This window comes from Setaria italica, chromosome IV, assembly GCF_000263155.2.
Source record: "Setaria italica strain Yugu1 chromosome IV, Setaria_italica_v2.0, whole genome shotgun sequence".
NCBI classification, from domain to species: Eukaryota; Viridiplantae; Streptophyta; class Magnoliopsida; order Poales; family Poaceae; genus Setaria; species Setaria italica.
Genome location: NC_028453.1, coordinates 1,143,670 through 1,163,723, shown reverse-complemented (window position 1 = coordinate 1,163,723; position 20,054 = coordinate 1,143,670). Strand labels below are relative to the sequence as shown.

At 46.6% G+C, this 20,054-nt stretch overlaps 2 protein-coding genes across 3 annotated transcripts; both read right to left on the bottom strand.

The window, feature by feature from the left end:
- Nucleotides 1-11,797: 11,797 nt before the first annotated feature.
- On the bottom strand, nt 11,798-17,182 carry LOC101780666 (protein FAR1-RELATED SEQUENCE 6). Of its 2 annotated transcripts, XR_214992.2 has the most exons (9): nt 16,978-17,182; nt 16,199-16,274; nt 13,501-15,525; nt 13,355-13,390; nt 13,152-13,265; nt 12,728-12,796; nt 12,477-12,630; nt 12,275-12,391; nt 11,798-12,177 (listed from the first exon to the last, which is right to left on the bottom strand). XR_214992.2 is itself a non-coding variant. In XM_004964346.2 (8 exons), exons 2-7 carry the CDS (start codon nt 16,268-16,270, stop codon nt 12,502-12,504), a joined length of 2,445 nt encoding a protein of 814 aa, XP_004964403.1. In that variant the 5' UTR covers nt 16,271-16,274; nt 16,978-17,182; the 3' UTR covers nt 11,798-12,391; nt 12,477-12,501. The 2 variants fall into 2 exon arrangements, 1 of the variants encoding a protein (XP_004964403.1); XM_004964346.2 differs by having other exon boundaries at nt 11,798-12,391.
- A 1,446-nt stretch (nt 17,183-18,628) lies between these two features.
- On the bottom strand, nt 18,629-19,981 carry LOC105914297. The gene is made up of 2 exons (XM_022826203.1): nt 19,405-19,981; nt 18,629-19,279 (listed from the first exon to the last, which is right to left on the bottom strand). The coding sequence occupies exon 2, from the start codon at nt 19,252-19,254 to the stop codon at nt 18,922-18,924; it is 333 nt and encodes a 110-aa protein (XP_022681938.1). The 5' UTR covers nt 19,255-19,279; nt 19,405-19,981; the 3' UTR covers nt 18,629-18,921.
- Nucleotides 19,982-20,054: the final 73 nt, after the last annotated feature.

Sequence of the window (20,054 nt, the reverse complement as noted above, 5' to 3'; positions counted from 1 at the left end):
TCGCCAGCACGCAAGCTCGAGGGTGAACCCGCATCTCATGCGTGATCTGCCCCCGTCGGCGACGTCCAAGAGCAGAAAGGCGTTTAAGTTGCCGCATGAAAAGATGCAGACGAGATCGGACATTTTTGGCCGAATCACACGTCCAAGTAGTGAACTGCACACTACACAGATTAGGGACCAAATCTTTAGTTGAACCAGCACAGCAAGGACGATGCTGCATTTCTGTACTGTCACAAGCACGATTATTTGGCATGGTGTGCCGTGGGCCGTGCTATCAGGCTGGCACCACACAAACACGACGTGGGCAGCATGCTAAGTTGCTAACTAGGCATGATATACATTTTTGGCATGAGGTGGTATGAAGGAGACCTATATTAGCATAATATTATGTCTTTGCAGGTTAAACATGAAGTTGACAGAAGATAAACGCTACTAAAAAAGTATTTTTAGATTTAAGTAAAAACATATGTGTAGGAGCGGACTCGAGACCCACTCCTGCTTTTAGCAGCTACAAATAGAGCATTTGTAGGAGCAGATCTCGAGACACCCCCTAAAAATAAATTTCTAGGTGTGGGTCATGGCATCACACGCACCTAGAAGGTGATAGCATGACCCACTCCTAGAAATCAATATTTTTAAAAAAATTTGAAAACATCAAAAAAAATCCATCCAACACGACATCCCCTACTGCTACAAGTGGTACAATTTTTGGATGAAATATGCACAACTTGCGTTTACTGGGGTTCGAATCGCTTATTACCTCAGGCCTTGCATGTTTCCTCCTTTCCAACACACCACAAATTTACACATGGCTCTACGAGGTACGTTATTCTTTTGTATTAATTAACTCTGAAAGGAATTTCTAAGGAGGGTGATGACGCCATCACCCGCACTTTTATAATTATTTCTTCATTTTTTTTATTTTTATTCTTTTAATATAGGCATATATTTATATATACTCAACACATATGTTTTTTCAAATGGTCAAAATATCACAATCTCAACACATATGTTCAAATTGCATTCACATTCACATATACTCGTACATTCATACTATAGAGTACAACATACATACTATAGACGCAAAACAAGGCGAACAATCCTTGTAATTGACATATGAAGCGAACAATCCTTGTGTTGAATTAAACTGCTAATTTAGAATGAACTCTATGCGACTTTCCCTGATGACCTGTAGAGATTTTGGCGTGAGCAAGACAAGGCGAATTGGTTCAGTCACGCCACCGATCCCCACTGGACTCGTGGATGGGAATATTAGCATGCTGTTCAAACCAACCTCAGCTATGCAGATGCCAATCAACAACAACCAGCAGCACCAATTCTCAGTTTCCTCTAAAATCTCAATGGGCAAATGCCAGCTCAACATCGTTGACTAATGGGCAGAGTTGCATCTCTGCCCTGAAGGAAACCAAGACACAAAAGTACAGACTACAGAATACATACACAAGAACACTGCCAATATATTGAGACAGCTACAAAGTTTCAGACCAACATAGTCATGATACAAACTCATGAGCAATGTGATTACATCACGTGACAATCAAAGAATAGCATGACTCTTTTCTCAACGAATACAAGGTGTGCCGACGCCTTGGAGCTTTGGTGGCTCGCCGGCAAGTCTTCAACTCTCCGGCTTGGTGTGGAGCGGTGTCGACGATTGTGTGCGGGGGATGTGGAGACCCTCTTCCTTCGTGGAAAAGCTCCTTAGTGGAGACGGCATCAAGGTGACCCGGGAACTTGGCGTGAGTCTTAGTGGCCAAGCTTTTATGACAAGTCAATGGTTGCCTCGGAAGAGACTTTGACCGGAAAGCAATACTCTTATGTGAGTGTTTCAACAACATGGACTAGTAGTGGCTTAGAGCCTACCGATACCACAGGATAAATCCTCGTATCAAGAGTTTACTTCCCCTCATCCCCTTCTTTTACGTTTCTGCATTTCATACTTGCAACTTGTGTGCCTTTACTTTTTTTAGTGTAGTATCTTGCTATGATTGACTATAGGTTGCAAAACTTGTTTTGGGATGAAAATTTCACACTAGATCAACCATAGTTGCACATCTTGATAGCATGATCTAGTTTAAGTTTGATGTAAAAGTAGTGGAAGCCATAGGTTAAGATTTTAAGTTGACTAATTCACCCCTCTCCCTCTTAAACTACGAGCACCGATTCCTTACAAAGACATGGACCAAAACCTAACGTAAATCAACACCGAAGCAGTACTCTTCATGAATGATATCATTCTAGCACAATGTGAATGATATTGCAGTGACCTATGGATCAAGAAATTCAACTGAACCAGCATCCAAACTATGATGCTGAAGACCATAACTAGCAGAGAAGCATGAAGAAAATGCCACTATCTTATACCGTTGTAATCGTAAGGCAGCAACTCGTACAGCCTAAGATTTTTGAAGAGAAAATGAAAAGTGGCTCAATGCAAGATGGCTGCTTTTTTGTAGCCAGGCGCGCCCGCGGGTGAGGCAGAAACCACGGGTGAGAGCTCCACTCAGTGCTCGGTGGAGCTGGCGGATCGACGTACGACGGCATCGCGGCCACCAGCCACCAGGTAGGCCGTAGGTGTCCACTCAGAACGCGGCGACAACCGCGGCAAAAATGGGGGAGCGGGAGCTTAGGGTCGCCTGACGTGTCTCTTCATCTGCTTCACGGTGGGTGTCAAGCATGTTAAACGTCGGCCGGCAACAGCGCCGGGGACGTGAGCTGATTGCCATGGCCACTCCATGTTGATTTGGCTATTGTAGACTTGGGGTGGTTGCCCTTGCCCCGTGGTGCCGACGTGCTGTTTTCTCTGCCAAAGCTCTGATTTTTTTTCCCCTTCAGGAAAAGCAGAAGGAGAAGGCCCTGCTTTAGAGCATCCACTTTCAGTTTCCACCATCACCTCAATTTTGAAGATAGTTTGGAAAATAAATGTGACAGTAGCTGAAGAAGGCTGTTGGGGACGAGCTCATCCCCTGGACTTAATAAAGTTGGGGATTTCTAACATGAGCCACAGACTAATGCTTCAGTTAAACCAATGGCATAGTAGCGACCATTCACGACAAATAGAATTCAAGAACATGTGCTTCAATAGCTGACAAACAATCAATAAAATTGTGATCTTTTTCATAAAAGGATAGGATGGATAAGTTACAGAAAATTAGGGTCCAAGCTTTTAATTAACTAACTAATGTCAATTACCCGCAGCAGTTTTAAATTGTTAGTGAAAAAAGTGTAGCGCCGGCCAGGATGGTATTTTAATGTCAATTTCTTAGATGAACCTAACTGCTTTGGTTGATAAGTAGAGGACAACAAAACAAGGATCTTCTTGTTGTTAACATTATGAACTGATAACTTTTGTGAAACTAATCTGAAGTCTATATTGCACTTCTTCTTCCCTCACCTTTGTTACAAGAAGGACCAAGCATACATGGAGTTTACAGAGAAACCGAAAAGAGAATTCACCGAGAAGCCAAATAACAAAAGGTGAAGAAACCTTCCCAGCTGGATTCCCATGCATCAGGTTGAATCATTGGTAGCCCCTCCATGTCGCAATTGCAATGCTAGAGATGCTGTCATGATCCCAACGCATGGAAATACCGAACGCTTCCACCAATCCTCCGAGGATGAACACAATCACCAATAGATCGTAATCAGCATGGATTGCTTGCTTAGCCTCTACTTTCAGTTTCCTCTAAAATCTCAACTCATACAGCCTAAGATTGTTTGAAGAGTAAATGAAGCACTGTCTCATTGCAAGTCGGCTCTTGGGACGACCTGCATGTCATGTACTCAGACAAAACACACACACATAACAATTACGCGAAGTCACAAAGTTGGGCGAATATATATAACGAATCAGAGATCAACATTTCTGCCAAACGGTGCCAACAGCATAGCATAGTAGCTAGTCACAAGTCCTGAGTTATATAATGCATGAACGGTGTGCCTAAATAGCATGAAAATCAAGTAAGAAGAGCATGACATATCTTATAGATAAATTGCAGTGGATTATGGTCCAAAAATCAGTTGAACAACCTGCAGCACAGCAACACTGCTGTTGGGCAGCTATCGGCCGCCATCTAGACCGTCCAAGCCAATCAAGAAAATTCTCTCCAATTTTTGGACAAAGCCCGTGATCTTGCCTGATTAGAAAAGTTATTTTGAATCTGTTAGATGGAGACAGTTCACCTCGAACGAGCTGATCATCGACCCGAGGCTGGGAGGGAGCTTCACATCGGATGGCACCACGGAGCTGGTGGGACCGCCGTTCACTAGAAATATAGCTTTCGTCCTCGATCTTAGTACCGGTTGCTTTTGATCCAATACTAATGCTCTAAAATTGGAAGGGGTCCCCGGAGATTTTGTAGTACCGGGTCATAACATCACCCGGTACTAAATGGTCACTTTTAGTACCGGATGGTGTTATGACCCGGTACTAAAGGTCTCTCCACGAGCATTTCAAAAGTAAATCATATCTACATCCATCACATGTGCTGTGTAGGTGGAGTGGTAAGGAAGGATTGCGCGAGGTCGGAGTTGTGGGTTCGAAGCCCACAGACCGCGCACGCGCATATTACGCATGAAAATCGCGTAACTTGCGACTAATCCCGACGGTCCCAGCAATGGTTCCAATGCCTGAGCCCGTCGGCAAGGTAGTGTCCCAAGATGTGGCTGGTGGCGACGGAGCTGGACCGGATCCAGATCGGATCGATACACGAGATACTCCCTCCGTTCCAAATTACTATTTGTTTTGGTTTTTCTAGAATCATAACATTTACTATGCATCTAAATATATACTATGTCTAGGTACATAGTAAAAATTATGTACCTAAAAAAGTCAAAATAAATAGTAATTTGGGATGGAAGGAGTAGAAATCAAACTCACAGTGGATGGACAGCTTTGAACTGAAAAAGGAAAACAACCACGCACAAGAATACTCAACAAAACACCCCCAAAGTGGAGATGTGCTTAGTGAAGCCGGTCTCAGGAGAACACGTGAAACTTGATGCAACTTGACATCAAGTCGGCCCTCTTTGTATGCTCCCAGTCCCAGTCCCAGATGAAAATCGTGAAAGGAAATTTTGTGTCAATGTGCTGGCTCCGTCATGACGTTCTGGGTTCTTGATCAATTGGTACCGTCAATTTGTTTGTCCACCTACACACTGAAAAGCCTGGTGCGGTCAGATCAAGAACCCAGTGCATCACGATCGAAGTAAACACATTGAAACTAAATTTCATTTCGTACGGGACCGAGCTATGGACACACAAACACGAGGAACACGTGAAGTTTTGTGCTAAGAAGCACCACCATTTTTTCATTGCATTTGATCGAGTTTAAAGGACTCTATGTACAGAACATGCCCTGAATAGCCTCTGGACTCACGCCATGAACGAACAGCCCGCTCGTAGCGCAACTACGACCCGCTCCCGTTTGACCAAGCCCGTGTCCAGCACTCCAGCTGAACTTGCGCACAACCAAAAGAGCCACTTGACTAAACATAGCTAGAGATGACCCATGGCAGGCAGGCACTCACCGTAATAAAAAACAGTCATGTCGAAGGATCAACGAGGTCCATGTCGACCATGTGCGGAATGTCTGACCCTTGTTGAATGCAGCGAAAAGTTTTACTCTTTGAGGTGACAAAAACGTTTAATTTTGATTTGTCAAGTCAGTCCGCTAAAGATGCATGCTCGTTCAAGGACCACGACTAGAGGCAAGTCAGTTCGCTTCGCAGTCTCAGGGTATGTTTGTTTGAACTGCGGCTTTTGAACTTTTCTGAGAAGTTGTTGCTGGCTTTTTCGTTCTGAAAAGCTATCACTAACTTTTAAAAAAATATGTTTAGCTTTTCGAGCTCAAAAAGCTACGAAAAACTCATAAAACTAAGATTTCCGGCTTTCCATCTAAACTTAGTTTTTCTGGACTTATGCACGAGAAATTCGCTGTTTGTCCGAGCTTTAGTTCTTCACACTGAGAAGCTCCCGGTAAGCTGAAACAAACAGGGGCAGTACTCATTTGGCTTTGCTAGAAGAAATACATGTTGGGTTGTAATAGGGGCATATAACAAGTTTTTCTGAAAGAAATTTTATCCTTCCCCTCCCCGTCGTCTCATCGTCTGAAGAGAGTTTGAAGATTAATTAAATGAAAATCTGGCCCAAGATGGCTGTTGGGGACGAGCAACATCTCATGTAGTGACGGAAATACGCAAGATAAACACACACAATATAACTCAGCGAAGATGCAAGGGATATATAACATGAGCAGAAGATCGACCAATATTTCAGTTAAGCCAATAGTGAAGTGGGAATCATCATGAGAGAAATAAGTCGTGAACGATGTGGCTTAACAGCATGACTTCACAAAATAAAAATAAGAAAAAATGTTTAAATTGTAGTTAACACATGCTTGTGAGTCTGCAAGAATAGTGATAGTAACAAAGCCCTAGTAACAAATTAAAGATGCTCAATCAGACATAGGTGGTTGTCTGTAAATCGACATTTCCTTCAGGAAAGAGTACATAAGAACAAACGTCTCAATCTAATAGATCACCTCTTCTTTATCTCTACTATCTCATAGCATGCTATCGATTTTAAGAAACTACAGAAAGAAGTGTAACAAGGGGATTATTGGTATTATTAGCAGCGCTTGAACTTCAAAGAATTACACCTGGATCTTGGCGTAAGGTACAAAGTCTTTGGCAAATACTATACACAAATTAAGTTTCTGCGAACCAATACTCAGCCCAGCTTCCCTATCCGAATTTATGTCGACGAAGCCACATAAATTGCCACATGGATTACAGGTCCCATTCACAGATCACAGCTAATTAGCAGTTGTCTGAAATTTGTTTCTGGAAACACGCAGTAAATACAAACGTAGATGGATGCTAAGTGGTGGGAGGTTCGCTGCGCCACATAAACACCCGCAACACTACAGTCCACAGAAACACATTGCGGCAGTGCCCATTTTCAGTTTCCACTAAAACCTCAGCTCATAGGCATAGCCTCATACGATTGTTAGGATGGTTTGAGATCGACGTTGGGATGTTCTGCAAGAAAAAGGAAATAGAAAATAGTTCTACGAAATGAGGGAGATATTTATATATAGCCAGCTAGAGACCGAATTCAGTTAATTTCACGGCGTAGTAGGTTGCAGTCGCGAGCCACATATAAAGCATGAACGGGCTGGCTCGATAGCATGACCAGCAAGCTTGGAAAGCGTGAGAATTTTCCACTCCTAGAAATGCAACCTAGGCCGACTGGGACGAAGAAGAATAGCCAACAGGTAGTTGGGGAAATTGTGAATTGCCAACAGTTAATGGGTTGCCGATAGTTACAAGTTGAACAGTCGGTTTTTGTATCAATTTTCCAACAGTACAAAGTTTTCCCAAGGGTTATACGATGAACAGTTGGGCGCTAGATCAGATGGCCGACCGGGTACAGTTTTCCCAAGGGTTATACAGTGAGCAGTTGGCCATTCCTACGATTCTAGTAGTGTTCAGAAAAAGAAAAAAAAACAGGGAGAGGAATTTGAAACAAAGTTCCGATTATGGATCCACGTTCAATTGCACACTACTAGAAGCAAACATGAGGAAAGCTGGAAGTTTTGTGTGTTTCGAAGCGGCATCTTCTTTTGTTGCATTTGATCGAATTTAAAAGACACTCTTGTGTATAGAACTAGCTTTGAATAGCCTCCTAGACTCATGGCATGAACAAGCAGTCCGCACATGGCGCCACTACGACCTGCTCTCATGCGACCGAAGAAGCCCATGTCGAGCTAAACGCGCGCACAACCAGAAGACAGTCATGTGCTTGGCTAAATATAGATAGACTAGAAGTTGTACTTAACAAACAAGATGTAAGAAGGAAAGAATCAGGCTTGCCAAACTTTTTTTGTTGGTGATCGAGCGAACTCTCAACCAAACACTCAAATAGTTAACACGAAATGGCACAAAATCGGAGAGCTCTAGGGTTTCAATTCTAAAAAATGCGATCCTTTGTACAGCGAGGGTGAGACCCCTTTATAGGCAGGCTAAGGACTGTTTTCTCCATCCAAATTACTCTCGGTTAACCACCCAGTACATTCGCAGAATATGCCTTACAAAGAGGTAAATAAAAGAGTCTTAATCCGAGTTAATAACTACTTGTGGGTCACGCTTTTCACGCCACCTCGGGGTCACCGCTGCCTTCTTGCTGACCTTGGGTCTTCTGTTTGCCTTCGCAGCCATATTGATCCCCGAAATGATCTTGCTCCATTTCGCTCCATTCCTTGTGTGAAGGTAACCATCATGGACGCCATGTTGTCTCGTTGGAGGCATTACCTTCGCTTACTGAATCCTATCTCCCGAGCACCTGCAAGCGAATGCAAAGAATCGCTATGCTAAGCAGTGGCAGCATCCATTTTCAGTGCCCTCTAAAATCTCAAACCCCATTGAGTACACGATCGATAGTCGCTCAAACTGATTGATTGGAGACAGAATTGTGCCAACCCTGTCTTGGTGTAAGTAATGGGAACATAAATAACAACCCAGGTCAAAACTTCTTTTGAAGCAATAGCATAATTGGTTCAATCATGTGAAATATAATTCATGAACAATGCATTTCATTAACATGACCATCTAGTTAGATATGTGTGTCTTCTTGGATGAAGGAAAGTGAGAAGAGTGTGAAGAAATTGCTTGAACCAGTATTGTGCTGAAACTAACCAACATGACCTAAAGTAGCAGCAGGATGAATAATAAGCGTTGTGGAGCCCTAGCACATAGTACTAATAATGCAATCCATACGCCAAGCTTCAACTAGTACTTCGTCAGTGGCAGATCATGCATGTACACTAGATCAGCGGCGCAGTCAGCCTAGAAGTTCATGCGGCCGTGACCGTGACGATTCATTGCTATTGGATTAGATGGAAACAAAGCGATTATGCATATGCCATGGTCCAAACTGAAACATTCTTCAGAGATGCAAATGCAGGCAAAAAAGGGCAATGGCATGCAGAGTATCAGTTAACACACCCTACATGGCAGTTCAGAATCTGAACTTCAGATCTTTTTTTTAAAAAAAATTGAACATTTCCTTCAGTAAATACAGAAAGAGAGCTCTGTCATGCACTTGTAGGCAAAAGGCATCAAGATTCAGAAATAGAAGGCACCTAATGACCCAAAATTTTGAGGACTAACAATAACCCAAATAAAATGTCACCATTAACAAACTAGAATCGTAAGTTTTGGTATGTGAATTGAGGTTTACAATTCCACTGAAGCATATGTGTATTGTGATTTTGGACCATGCGCATAATCATCAGGTGTGCTGGTGTCTGATAAACAATTGCCGTCGCTATAGCATCAGGTGTGCAAGAATGTGTGAATGGTAGAATCATCTGCCCCTTCTTGATTGCACTTCAAGTGATTGCAATTTAGTTGTTCCATCGCTTTTTTTTCAGAAATTTGGAGGAATTTAAACACATTTGTGTCATTGTTTACTTGATACTTTGTACACCATATATTCACCGACGATGTCTACTATCTAAGTGTGTCGCAGGGCAGCAGTCAATTTGCACAGCTCCATGTTTATTTGGACAATTTGCTCAAAAAACATGCCCGTCGATGATAAAATCCTGTCAGGGAGATCCTTTCATGCTTTCATCCCTTGACCGGCCAACGACCACCCGGGCAGGATCATCCAATAGCCGCCCGGGTCAGGGATGGAACGCTGGCGACGAATCTCGATAATGTACGCAGCATGAGCTTCAGTGAAGATGGCGATAAGGCCGCGTGAGATGTCCGGCGCGCCGCGTCGTGGTTGTCTTGGCTGGGCGCGGGCGACATGGCATCCTGGTTCAAGCTCAAGTCTGGGAGCCTGTGTTCCTTCGGCGAGGGCCTGTGGGAGCGGCGGCGGATGCCTTCTCCGCTGGCGACGTCAGCGGTGGCGCGGAGGCTACCCCCGTCGGCGACATCAACGCGCGGCGCTTCCGGGCCATGGCGCGGCATGACATGACGACCGAGCTCTCTCGGTCGGGTCCCCTGCTTCAAATCGCGACCGAAGGATATGAATCGGACGGCCCCCAGGTACCTTGGGGTGGACTGTAAACCAAATACCGTCCACCCCTGATGCCGGCGTCCAGCGGCCATGGCCACCCGCCGGGGAGCTCGGAGGCGGCGGGGAGGGCGTACGGCGTGCGCGCGGGTGGCGCCGAGATCACTCCTGACCCTCGCACGGCGATTGCTCAAAAAATCACGTCCGTACCTCGACGCCGCGAGCCCGCGACATCGGACATGTCCACTGCCGGCACAACCGTGAGCACGCACTGGCACCGCAGCCTCTGCCCGGTGTCGCTTGAGGTAGTTCAGGCCGCGCCGCGGGTTCCACAGCGACCGCGGCGTGTGCTTGGAAGGAGAAATCGAAGGCTTTGACATTGGACGGAGGAGAGGGACTGCTTTGAGTGGCGGCGCGCCGGCGCCGCGGGTGTGTTCAGGCGGCGACTCGGCGAGGACGAGGAGGCCGACCGCAGCGACGACGTCAAGGTGTGGTTGCAGCAGGTATTCAGGTAGCATCGAAGAGATCAAAATTCCGTCCCTCTCTATCACCAACATTGTCAGCAGCTTGGAGGACGTACGGCGCCAAATTCCGGTCGGGCGCAGGCACGCTCTGCGACGACAGGAATTTGGACAGAGTTGGCAGTGGCGGAAGTTAGAAATGATCGGAGGTGAGATACGGCGGGTAATGAGGAGGAGAGGCCTCGAGGAGGAGCGGAACTCCGTTCACGCCGTCGCCGGACTGGGAGGGGAGCCCCGGACGGAGCCGCCGTGGAGGAGAAAAAAATGAGGAGGGACGCGTTTGCGAAAATATGATCCATTTCAGGGGAGTTTATGTAAATAATTGGAGGGGAGTTTATGAAAATAATCGGATCGCGATTAATAATCGCGATCCATTTCAGGGGGGTTTATGAAAATAATTGGATCGCAATTATTAATCGCGATCCATTTCAGGGGGTTTTATGTAAATAATGGATTGGTTGCGGGGTTTTCTGCAATAAAAATGTATCCCGGCGAACCCGCCACCGCTGCCACGGCCGGCTGCGGGCGCCGATGACCCCGCCTAGGTGCTCGGTCCGCCTCCACTGAACGCACCACGGGCCTGACAATCGCGTAATCCCGGGCCCGCATTCGAACGAGAAGAAGGGAGGAGACGGTATAGATCATAGATGGAGGGCGACGGCGACGGCGGCGGCGGCCATGGACCTCCACGCCCGGGCCACGAGCTCCGGTCCAGGCGTCGCGCGTGTAGAAATGGCTAACAAAGCCATGGCTGAGGTCCTGAAGCTGCGCGCGATGGAAACTGGAAAGGCGCCACAGGTGCAGTTCGAGCAAGAGGCGGCGGCGGCAGGAGAACGGCGGACGGCGAGGACGAGGTGAGAACGCGGGCGGGAGCTTGCGCAAGACGTCGGTAAACAAAACAGCGCCCACCGCGGCCATGTACACCCGCCGGAGAGCTGCGAGGGGGGACGAGGTTCTGATGTGTCTACGTGGGGACGTGGATCCTGTATTGTTTATACTTCAAATCAATTTTTCACAAATTAAATTTAAAATTGTAAATGTATACCTAAATGTTCCCAGGTCAGGTTTTATTTAACAGATGAGATCAGGAGCTGTTTTGAAACTGTGTGAATGGACCTGCAATTGGCCCTAAATTTGCAAGCTGGCATTCATGCTGCCAGTAGAACGAACATTGCTCGCATGCAGTGAAGTAATCGAATGTTACACAAAGCGGCCAAAAACTTGAGAGTACGAACGAAGGTTCAAATGATTGGTGTTTTTTTCTAGGAACCAGTTCACCCGTCAAGTATTCTAAGCTCGAGCAATTTCTTGCAACTTACACCTTAGTCCTTACTTCAAAAATGCATGGCGCCGCTGTTTGTTTCCTTTCAACTTCAGAACTCCTCAACCTAAGAAAAACTCTAATAGTGACCTCCTTTGCCATGCCTTACTCCAGGGTTGATGCCTAAGTACCCAACATTCATACAACAATATCATGAGGCCATGGCAATTCAGAGGCATCTGACGGTACTCATGAGCCATGATAGAGCTAATCCAACAAAATTCATTTACAAGACTCGTACATTACACTGGGGCCGCGGCTGAGGAAATTAGATGCAGCCAGTCTTCCTGGAATCAGCAAAAAGAAAGAAAGAAAGAATAACTGTTAAACTGAACTCTACACTCAGAACTCCGGGAAGATCAAAATGAAGACCAGTGCTTTTACCCAGCTTCATTTTCATTGCTGGTGCAGATACTCGGATCACACTGAGAAGTAATTGTTAGTGCCGGCATCCCTAAGTAAAATTTTTCACTGCAGCAAGTCCATGTATGTACAGAAAGCCTGGGAAGAACGATATGGTTGTCGTCACACGGGCAAATATAGTTGAGCAAAAGCACATCAAGTATTAGGAGTAAATCAGGAGAACCTGTTCTAACTATGAGAAGTATCCCCTAGCCAGATGAAGGACCTGGAGTTCCATTTGATAGTTGAGATGTCTCTGTCAGCTTCTGGCCACGAGGCCGCTTCTTTTTTCCATTTGCTGAAGTATCTTGCACAGTTCCATTCGGCTTCTGTGGTACCTACACATACCACCGTGCCATTGCATGCCATCAATTCATGCGAAAACTGTCCCGGCAAGATGCATGCAAGAACTCAAAAACAAACATAAACTCAAACCTGGAACATCTGCTGGTACATCACTGGCATCAAAACACCATTTCCAAAAGCATGCGGGTCAACACCACTCTGAAATTTCCGATCAGCAACAGTCAACAGCATACTCCTATCGAATGGAATTTGCCTCAAAGTAGAAATTGAGAAAGAAAATTTTCAAATTCAATAACTACTATTGACTAGTAAGTAGTATGATTTATTTTTGTTAGAAAAATCAAATATTATATACCACCTACAAAGAAAAACAAATAGCCATGCTTCAATGCAAATGATTCCTGATTTAGAATGACAGCAGATTTAAAATGAAGCCTCAGATGCTTATGCAAGAGACATCTTCAAATATCCTAGAAATTTGGTATTTTCTAGTGCCAGTGGGATTTCATCAAGATGTGAGTCAGAAGATATAGCCATCTATTCTTTGACATACCGGTACCATATACACAATGCTTGGCCGAATTGCTGCTTGATTGGCTACAAATTGCTGGACATTAGCTGGCACTCCAATGTAGCCAGCAGGAACTATTCCTCTTTCTGCTCCTCCCTGGGGTGAAAATAGCAAGCAAGCAATATCCTTAGTGCTACATGTGTCAACTAAGGATACAATATTAAGTAATGCATAGTGCAATCTACCTTTTGGATTTGTGATGCTTGCATGACGGCAGGAGGCTGCATGTTACAAAACAAGATTCATTACATGGTACCCATATTTAAGCAAATCATATCCACTATTGATTCTAATTTCAGTAAAGCTTACAAACAAACATGCGTATTATTACCTCAGGTCCTTTGGGGCCAGCATTTCCTTTATCAGTAGCTGCATCCACCACATTTTGACCAGTCACTGTATTTGGTTTATTTACTTTAGGAACACGAGACTTGATCCTTGGTTGTGTATCATCATGCGTATTGCTATTGAGCAGAAATTTCTCCATCTCCCTCACCAACCTCAAAGCAAGGCGATATTTATCTGATAGGACTGCAGAGTCAACAAGTTGCAAGCATCTCATTGACAAATAGTCATATCGATCCACACGATTGTTGGGGACAAGGTCACTTGGAGGGCGTCCCATCACGTGCAACTGTCTAAAATCCTTTTTCCACCTATCAACAATATACTGTGGTGGAATTTCACGAACCAGCTGAAACTTGAGCGTTGAGAGACTATGCCTGCATAGGATCCCACTGAATTGGAAACCCCCACAGATACACGTTATATCCTTTTCGTCTGCATTGTATGTCACTGCAAAAATCGTACTCATAGTCCTTTTACCATCTTCAAGGAAAATACACTCCTTGACATTGAACGTGGAGATAGGCCCATCAACACCAATTAAAGATACATGGCAGTACATTATGGCTTCAATCTCATCCTGGAACTTCTTGAACATATTATGGGTGTATACCTTTGAGAGCTGCTCTTCCATATAGAATTTTGATACTGGTGGACGTTGCTTATGAAATGTCTCAAAATCTGCTTGGGCCTCCTTCTCATATTTGCTCTGCAGAGCCATCTCATACTTGCCAAGAAATTGCTTCAAGGTGGTTTTTAAATCCACATATCCATCAAAAAACGGAGTGACAGTTTCATTTCTTTGTGTAACAGACATTCCTGCCCAGAACGTATCTTTAATGAAGACAGGAACCCATGAAGCTCGACATTCATAAAGTGATCTTAACCAGTCATTGCCCTGAAGCCCATTACATGTAACTAAAGCATTCCATTCTCCTTCAAACTCATCTATGGTTAACGAATCATAGACAGCCTTATGCATTGCCTTGTTAATAGCTCTGTACTCCGACAGCCCACTTAACCGCTCTGCAGCCTTCCTCATTATCTGAAACAAGCACATTCTATGACGGACTCCAGGAATAACCTCAGTTACAGCACTTTGGATGCCCCTACAATAGTCAGTGACAAGGGCCTTTGGAAGATTGCCGGACATGCATGCTATCCAAGCTTTAAGTAGCCATGAATAGGTTTCTGCTGTTTCATCAGAAAGCAGGGCACACCCCATCAAGACAGATTGGCCATGATGATTCACCCCGATGAATGTTGCAAGAGGCATATCATGTTTACTAACCACATAAGAAGTATCAAGCGTGATGACATCACTATAATACTCATACATGGCTCTTGACCGCGCATCTGCCCAGAAAACATTCCTGATACAGCCTTCATCATCCAAGTCAATGACATTGAAAAAGTTAGCATTTTTGGCCTGCATCCGAGTGAAGAAAAGTCTAAGGGCCTCCGAATCTCCAGGCTGGAGCTTCAAACGGCCCCTCTCCACAAAACTGTGGTGCTTGCTCTCACCAAACAAAAGCTCCTCAAGTTCCCCCAACTTATCCATGGGCATCTTACTTGGCTCTTCAACAGGCATAGCCCCAGGGCCACCCATACGCATCCGCCTCTTTGCAGGGCCAGAGAGCTGCTTATAAGAGTTCAAGAACCTTGCCATTGCTGGGCTCACTGGATGATTGTGATCAAGGTTCGCCAACTCTACATGCAACAACTTGTCTCCCCACAACTTCACCCGGATCTTGGCTGGGCAGTTAGTGGTCGATGAGGCCCGTTTCCGGAACTTTGGCTCATAACGTGGCCGCCCTCCTTTGCAGCACATAAGCTCGAGATATAAGCAAGTTCCTTCTTGTGAGAATGAGGACCTCCTTACTGAGACACCAAAGCCAACACGGCGGGCATACTTGCGGTAGAACCGGTTGACTTCTGCATGATTATTGAACACCATGCCAACTTCTGGAACACCAATATCCTCCCCATCGGACTCCTCCATGCTGGGATCCTGAAACAAAACCTTCATCATGACACCACTCATATTGCAACCTACTGGAATCTTAAGTTTCTTCCAGCTGAAAAAAATTGAAGTCAACTTGAGAGTAATAACTTTTTAAAACATAGGAATGGCATAAGTGACTTTGAGCAAATAGCACACCCTAAATGCAGGTATTTCATGATGGCACACTAACATTTGCCTCCAACTGCTGGTAAATACTCCAATAACCATCCAACTAAGGTGTCCTACTGCCATATATTAGAGCATCTGAAGCAAAGGCTGCAACGTAATGTGGATAGCAATGGTTCACAAATTAGAACTTCAAGCTCACAGGGATGAACAGAAATATAGAATCACTGGACATGTGAAAGCTCCTGCGAAAAAAAATGCCAATCAAATACACCCAAATAGAGTTTAAAGACTAAACAACCATCCACTAAAACCAAATGAACCAATCAAATCCTAACCCTAAATGACAACCAGCTTCTGTTTAAACCACCGCCCACCCGCCCTCATGTTCAAAATGCAACTGAAGATTCCCTCCGCAGTCCCCACACCTCGAATTCAAGGAAAACCATGGAAATTTCCCCCCACACCAAGCACTTATCTAACGCTAAGGATCACAAGACCGCTAGAAGGATCGGGAACAACAGAAGGAAAGAGGGGACAAAGCGAGTTGTACCAGCGCATTGAGATCCCGGCGCCGAGCCCGGCGGGGATTCTTGGACTGTGCGAACGGCTCCTCCACCTCCATCGCCCTAAATAACCAAATATAACTGTCAGCACTTTGATCTGAAAGTAAAACTGTCAAGTATGAGGTGTCAAAGTAAACAACATCATGTCCAAAGTAATCATTTGCTGCCCGTGACCTAGTATCACGCCAGAACAAGTTCCCCAAACGCGCTTGATTATCCAAATCTACTAAGTAGAAGCAAGTGTTCATGTTCTACATGTTCCCAAAAGAACTTTTGGGTATACTCATCATCTCCTTTTCCGAAATTAAGTCTTCCTATCTCGGTAAAGTTCCGAAACCATAGCAAACAAAACGACGCATTACAAGTTTCCATAGCAGTAACCGCCAAAATTAAAAATTTGAAGTAACGTCAACATTTCTAATACGGGAGACCTCAACATTTCTCAGCACTGCAGCATGGCCATTTTGCCGCCTCCCTCGCGAACTCCTCTAACATAGAAGCAAATCCAACGTGGGCCATGAGGGGTTCAGCTGAACTGAACTCCCAAAAATTTGGAAAGTATGAACTGCAACCGCACCTCCCCCGGACAAACCAGGACCCGAAACCCTAACCTAATCCTAACCCAGCCACCACCATGCCTCAATCCGAGAGAGGGAGGAGGAGCAGGAGGAGGAGGAGGACCCGCCTCGTCGCCTGCCGTCTACCAGTAGCCACCAGAGCTGGACAAGCACGAATCGGAGGAGGAGAGGAAGAGGGAGCAGCTGACCTCGGGCGGAGAAGGCGCGGCTGTGGCTGTGGAGAGAGTCCGGTACGCGGCTGGGGTGGGTTGGATTCACCTCTCGTGTATTGTTTGGGGGGCGCTCCTCTGGAGGAGGCCTGGCTCGCCGCTTCCCCTTGCCGGCCGGCGTGAGGTCGCCGACGATGACCCTCAACAATTGTGGCGGGCGGCAGTAGGACCGGCCGGGGAGAGGGACAGAGACTCAGAGGGAGAGGGAGAATCAGGGGAATGGCCACCATCCAGCTGGGCTGGCACAGGTAGAACTGAATGGGCTTAGCGGCCCAAGAGTTTGCAGGCCCATTTGTCTCTCCTCTATCTATCACTGAGCGCATTCCTCTCACAGCTTTGGGCCAGATCGAAGGCTACAAGATCTCTTTTTCACCAGCATCTCTCTCGAAAGCGAGAAATGGAAGTCTGTACCTGAGGAATTTTCAAAAGAAAATCTGGACCTGAGATGGGTCATCAGATCATGGGACATGTTGCAAGAGCTCTATGGCCGGGCAAGCAGTAGCCTAGCGACTCTGCACTCTCGTCACAAGCTTCCCTCCCGGTCTTGCACGGCGCAGACGACTGCATCGCTGCTTCAGTGCGCTAAGCTATTGGACATGCATTCTGGTAGATCTACTCCCTCCGTTGCATTACAATACGTTTTGGTTTTTAGGACATTATATCTAAATGCATAATATATATATACACCTAGAAAACTAAAATGACCTATAATTTGGAACGGAAGGGGTATACTGAAATTTTATTACTCCCCCCAACACAGAGTTTCGTCAGGTTTAATTTGCAGCTCCTAGTGGAATGAGCAAATGCCCGAATCGATCTTCAACTCGACGCATCCTCCAACTCGACGCCGTCCAACTCGACGCCGTCCGGCCGCGCCAGACTCACCTCAGGTTTTGAGGCCAAACCTGTCAAACCCTCTTGCACACCCCGCAGGCGTGACTCACCCCCGATTTTAAGGCTAAACCGGTCAAACCCTCTTGCACACCCCGCAAAGCGTGATTCACCCCCGGTTTTGAGGTCAAACCGGTCAAACCCTCTTGCACGCCACACCCGACGTGACTCACTGATGTCGATGTGTGTCCGGCCTCTACCAAACCTTTGATGCCTCCAAATCTTTCGCTCCCACTCTCGGGCCACCTACTCAACTCACCTCCGTCCCGCTTGACTCGACCGACGCCGACTCCATCTCGTGTACTTTTGTTCTTCCGTGCACCATGCGGATCGCCCATGACTCCGCCCGGACTCCTCAGGTCACTCGGTCCAAACCTACTCATGTTCACCCTTCACAGCCCTGGTACATCGGCACGAACATTTCTCTTACCTTCACCTCATGCGTCGACCACCATGTCACATCCAACATCTACACATCTTGGCTATCTACACATCACAAGCCAAGAGACACAACACACAAGATATGTTTTACACACACCACAACAGAACGCACACAACACAACACCTCCGATTAGCCATTAGCATAATCATGCACATATGAAATATAGACTCAACCGATAAAATCTCAAATCATCCAGTTTATCACTCATCACAAATAGACAATCAATATAAATATGCAAAGTTCCGCTTACTGTTTATGGAACGAATTTACACTTTTATGTAACAATAATGCGTTTGTAGAAGACACAACATCATTAGCCAGATTCGTGGAAAACTTGCACGTGCAAAGGCTGATTTGTTGAAGAGTTTATGTTACTAGAAATCTGTTGTATTTGTTTTGTCGTTGGCTCAAATTTACGCCTCTTCTTATCAACTTGAAAACACAAGCACATACCCAAGTGATGAATCACACTTACAAAGTGGCGATAAGTAGACGCTCAAAGCTACAAAGCCACAATTCGAAAGTAAATTAGCAATTACGGCTCTGCAGAAAATTGAAGCAAACACACACTAGAGCCGGCGTCATCAAGCTCATGCTGTCCCTGCAGGTTGCTTGGCGCCGCCGTAGCCACCATACGGAGGTTGAGCAGGGTTGTAAGCCACGGGAGCCGGCGGGTATGGCTGCCCCATCGCGACGCCCAGAGTGACCGTCTGGTGTTCCCTCTTCTTGTGGAGGTCGACGTAGGCCGCGATGGCGCACGCGATGCCGATGCCGGCGTTGATGGACGCCGACACGAAGAGCCCGTCCCTGAGCTCGGGGCAGCGATAAACGAAGTCGAAGGTGCGGCCGGGCTGCCGCTCGACCGCCGTGAAGGAGCCCCGCCTCCCTCGTCCCGCGTTCCGCGACGCGCCGTACAGGAACATCGCCGCCGCCGCCGCCACCAGCAACCTGCGGCCGGCAGCAGGCACTAATTAAGCAGCACAGAACCAGCAAAGGTAAAGCCTGCATACTGCAGGCCGTATCCCGTCTGCGGTCTGCCCGTGTAGGAGGAGGAGAACGGAGAACCTACGTACCACGCGAGCGTCGCGCACACCTTCGTGACGCAGCGGCGCTCATCACTCTCGGCCGCGGCCGCGAAGGCGTCGTCGCGGCGGCGGAAGCAGCGGCTCGCGGCGGTGACGAGGGCCAACCCGGTCAGCGACAGGAGCGCGGCCGCGATGCCGCAGCCGAGCGCCGGCGTGCGCCGGTACTCGCAGCGGGACGTGTCGGACCGCACGAAAGCCTGATCCGATCGGGTTTCGGGCACAAACAACAGTTAGCCCTGTCGTCGTCGTTGGACGGCGGTCTGAGATGGGAATAAGAAGGCAAACTTAAAGGAAAAGGAACTTGCCTTGTGCTTGAAATACTCGGCGGCGAACCCCAGGACGGCCGCGGCGAGGCCGAGCGTGGCCGCCGCCGCGCTTACCACCACCACGCGTTTCTGCATATCGATCGCCGATGTCTCTCTCAACTGTCTGTCAAGCTCGGATGCTCAGTGACGAAAGAGGGCTGCAGCAGAGGAAGCTTGGATGTGTATAAAAAGGATTTGTTCCACGCGTTTCCTGGATTTGGTGTACCAGCACACAACACTATTGTACGACGACCTGATCTCCTGCAACGAAATGTTCAACTGGTGGCATGAGCGGAGATCGAGCCCCCCGATGAGTCAAATGGATGATTCATC

Bases quoted from the DNA above. Each gene is read 5' to 3' on its own strand.
- LOC101780666 (XM_004964346.2), bottom strand. From the start codon at position 16,270: ATGGAGGTGGAGGAGCCGTTCGCACAGTCCAAGAATCCCCGCCGGGCT. The intron at 15,526-16,198 runs GTACAACTCGCT...GTTTTGTTTCAG, and splicing joins GCCGGGATCTCAATGCGCTG to GATCCCAGCATGGAGGAGTC. The intron at 12,797-13,151 runs GTATGTCAAAGA...CGGAAATTTCAG, and splicing joins GCATTGTGTATATGGTACCG to AGTGGTGTTGACCCGCATGC.
- LOC105914297 (XM_022826203.1), bottom strand. From the start codon at position 19,254: ATGTTCCTGTACGGCGCGTCGCGGAACGCGGGACGAGGGAGGCGGGGC.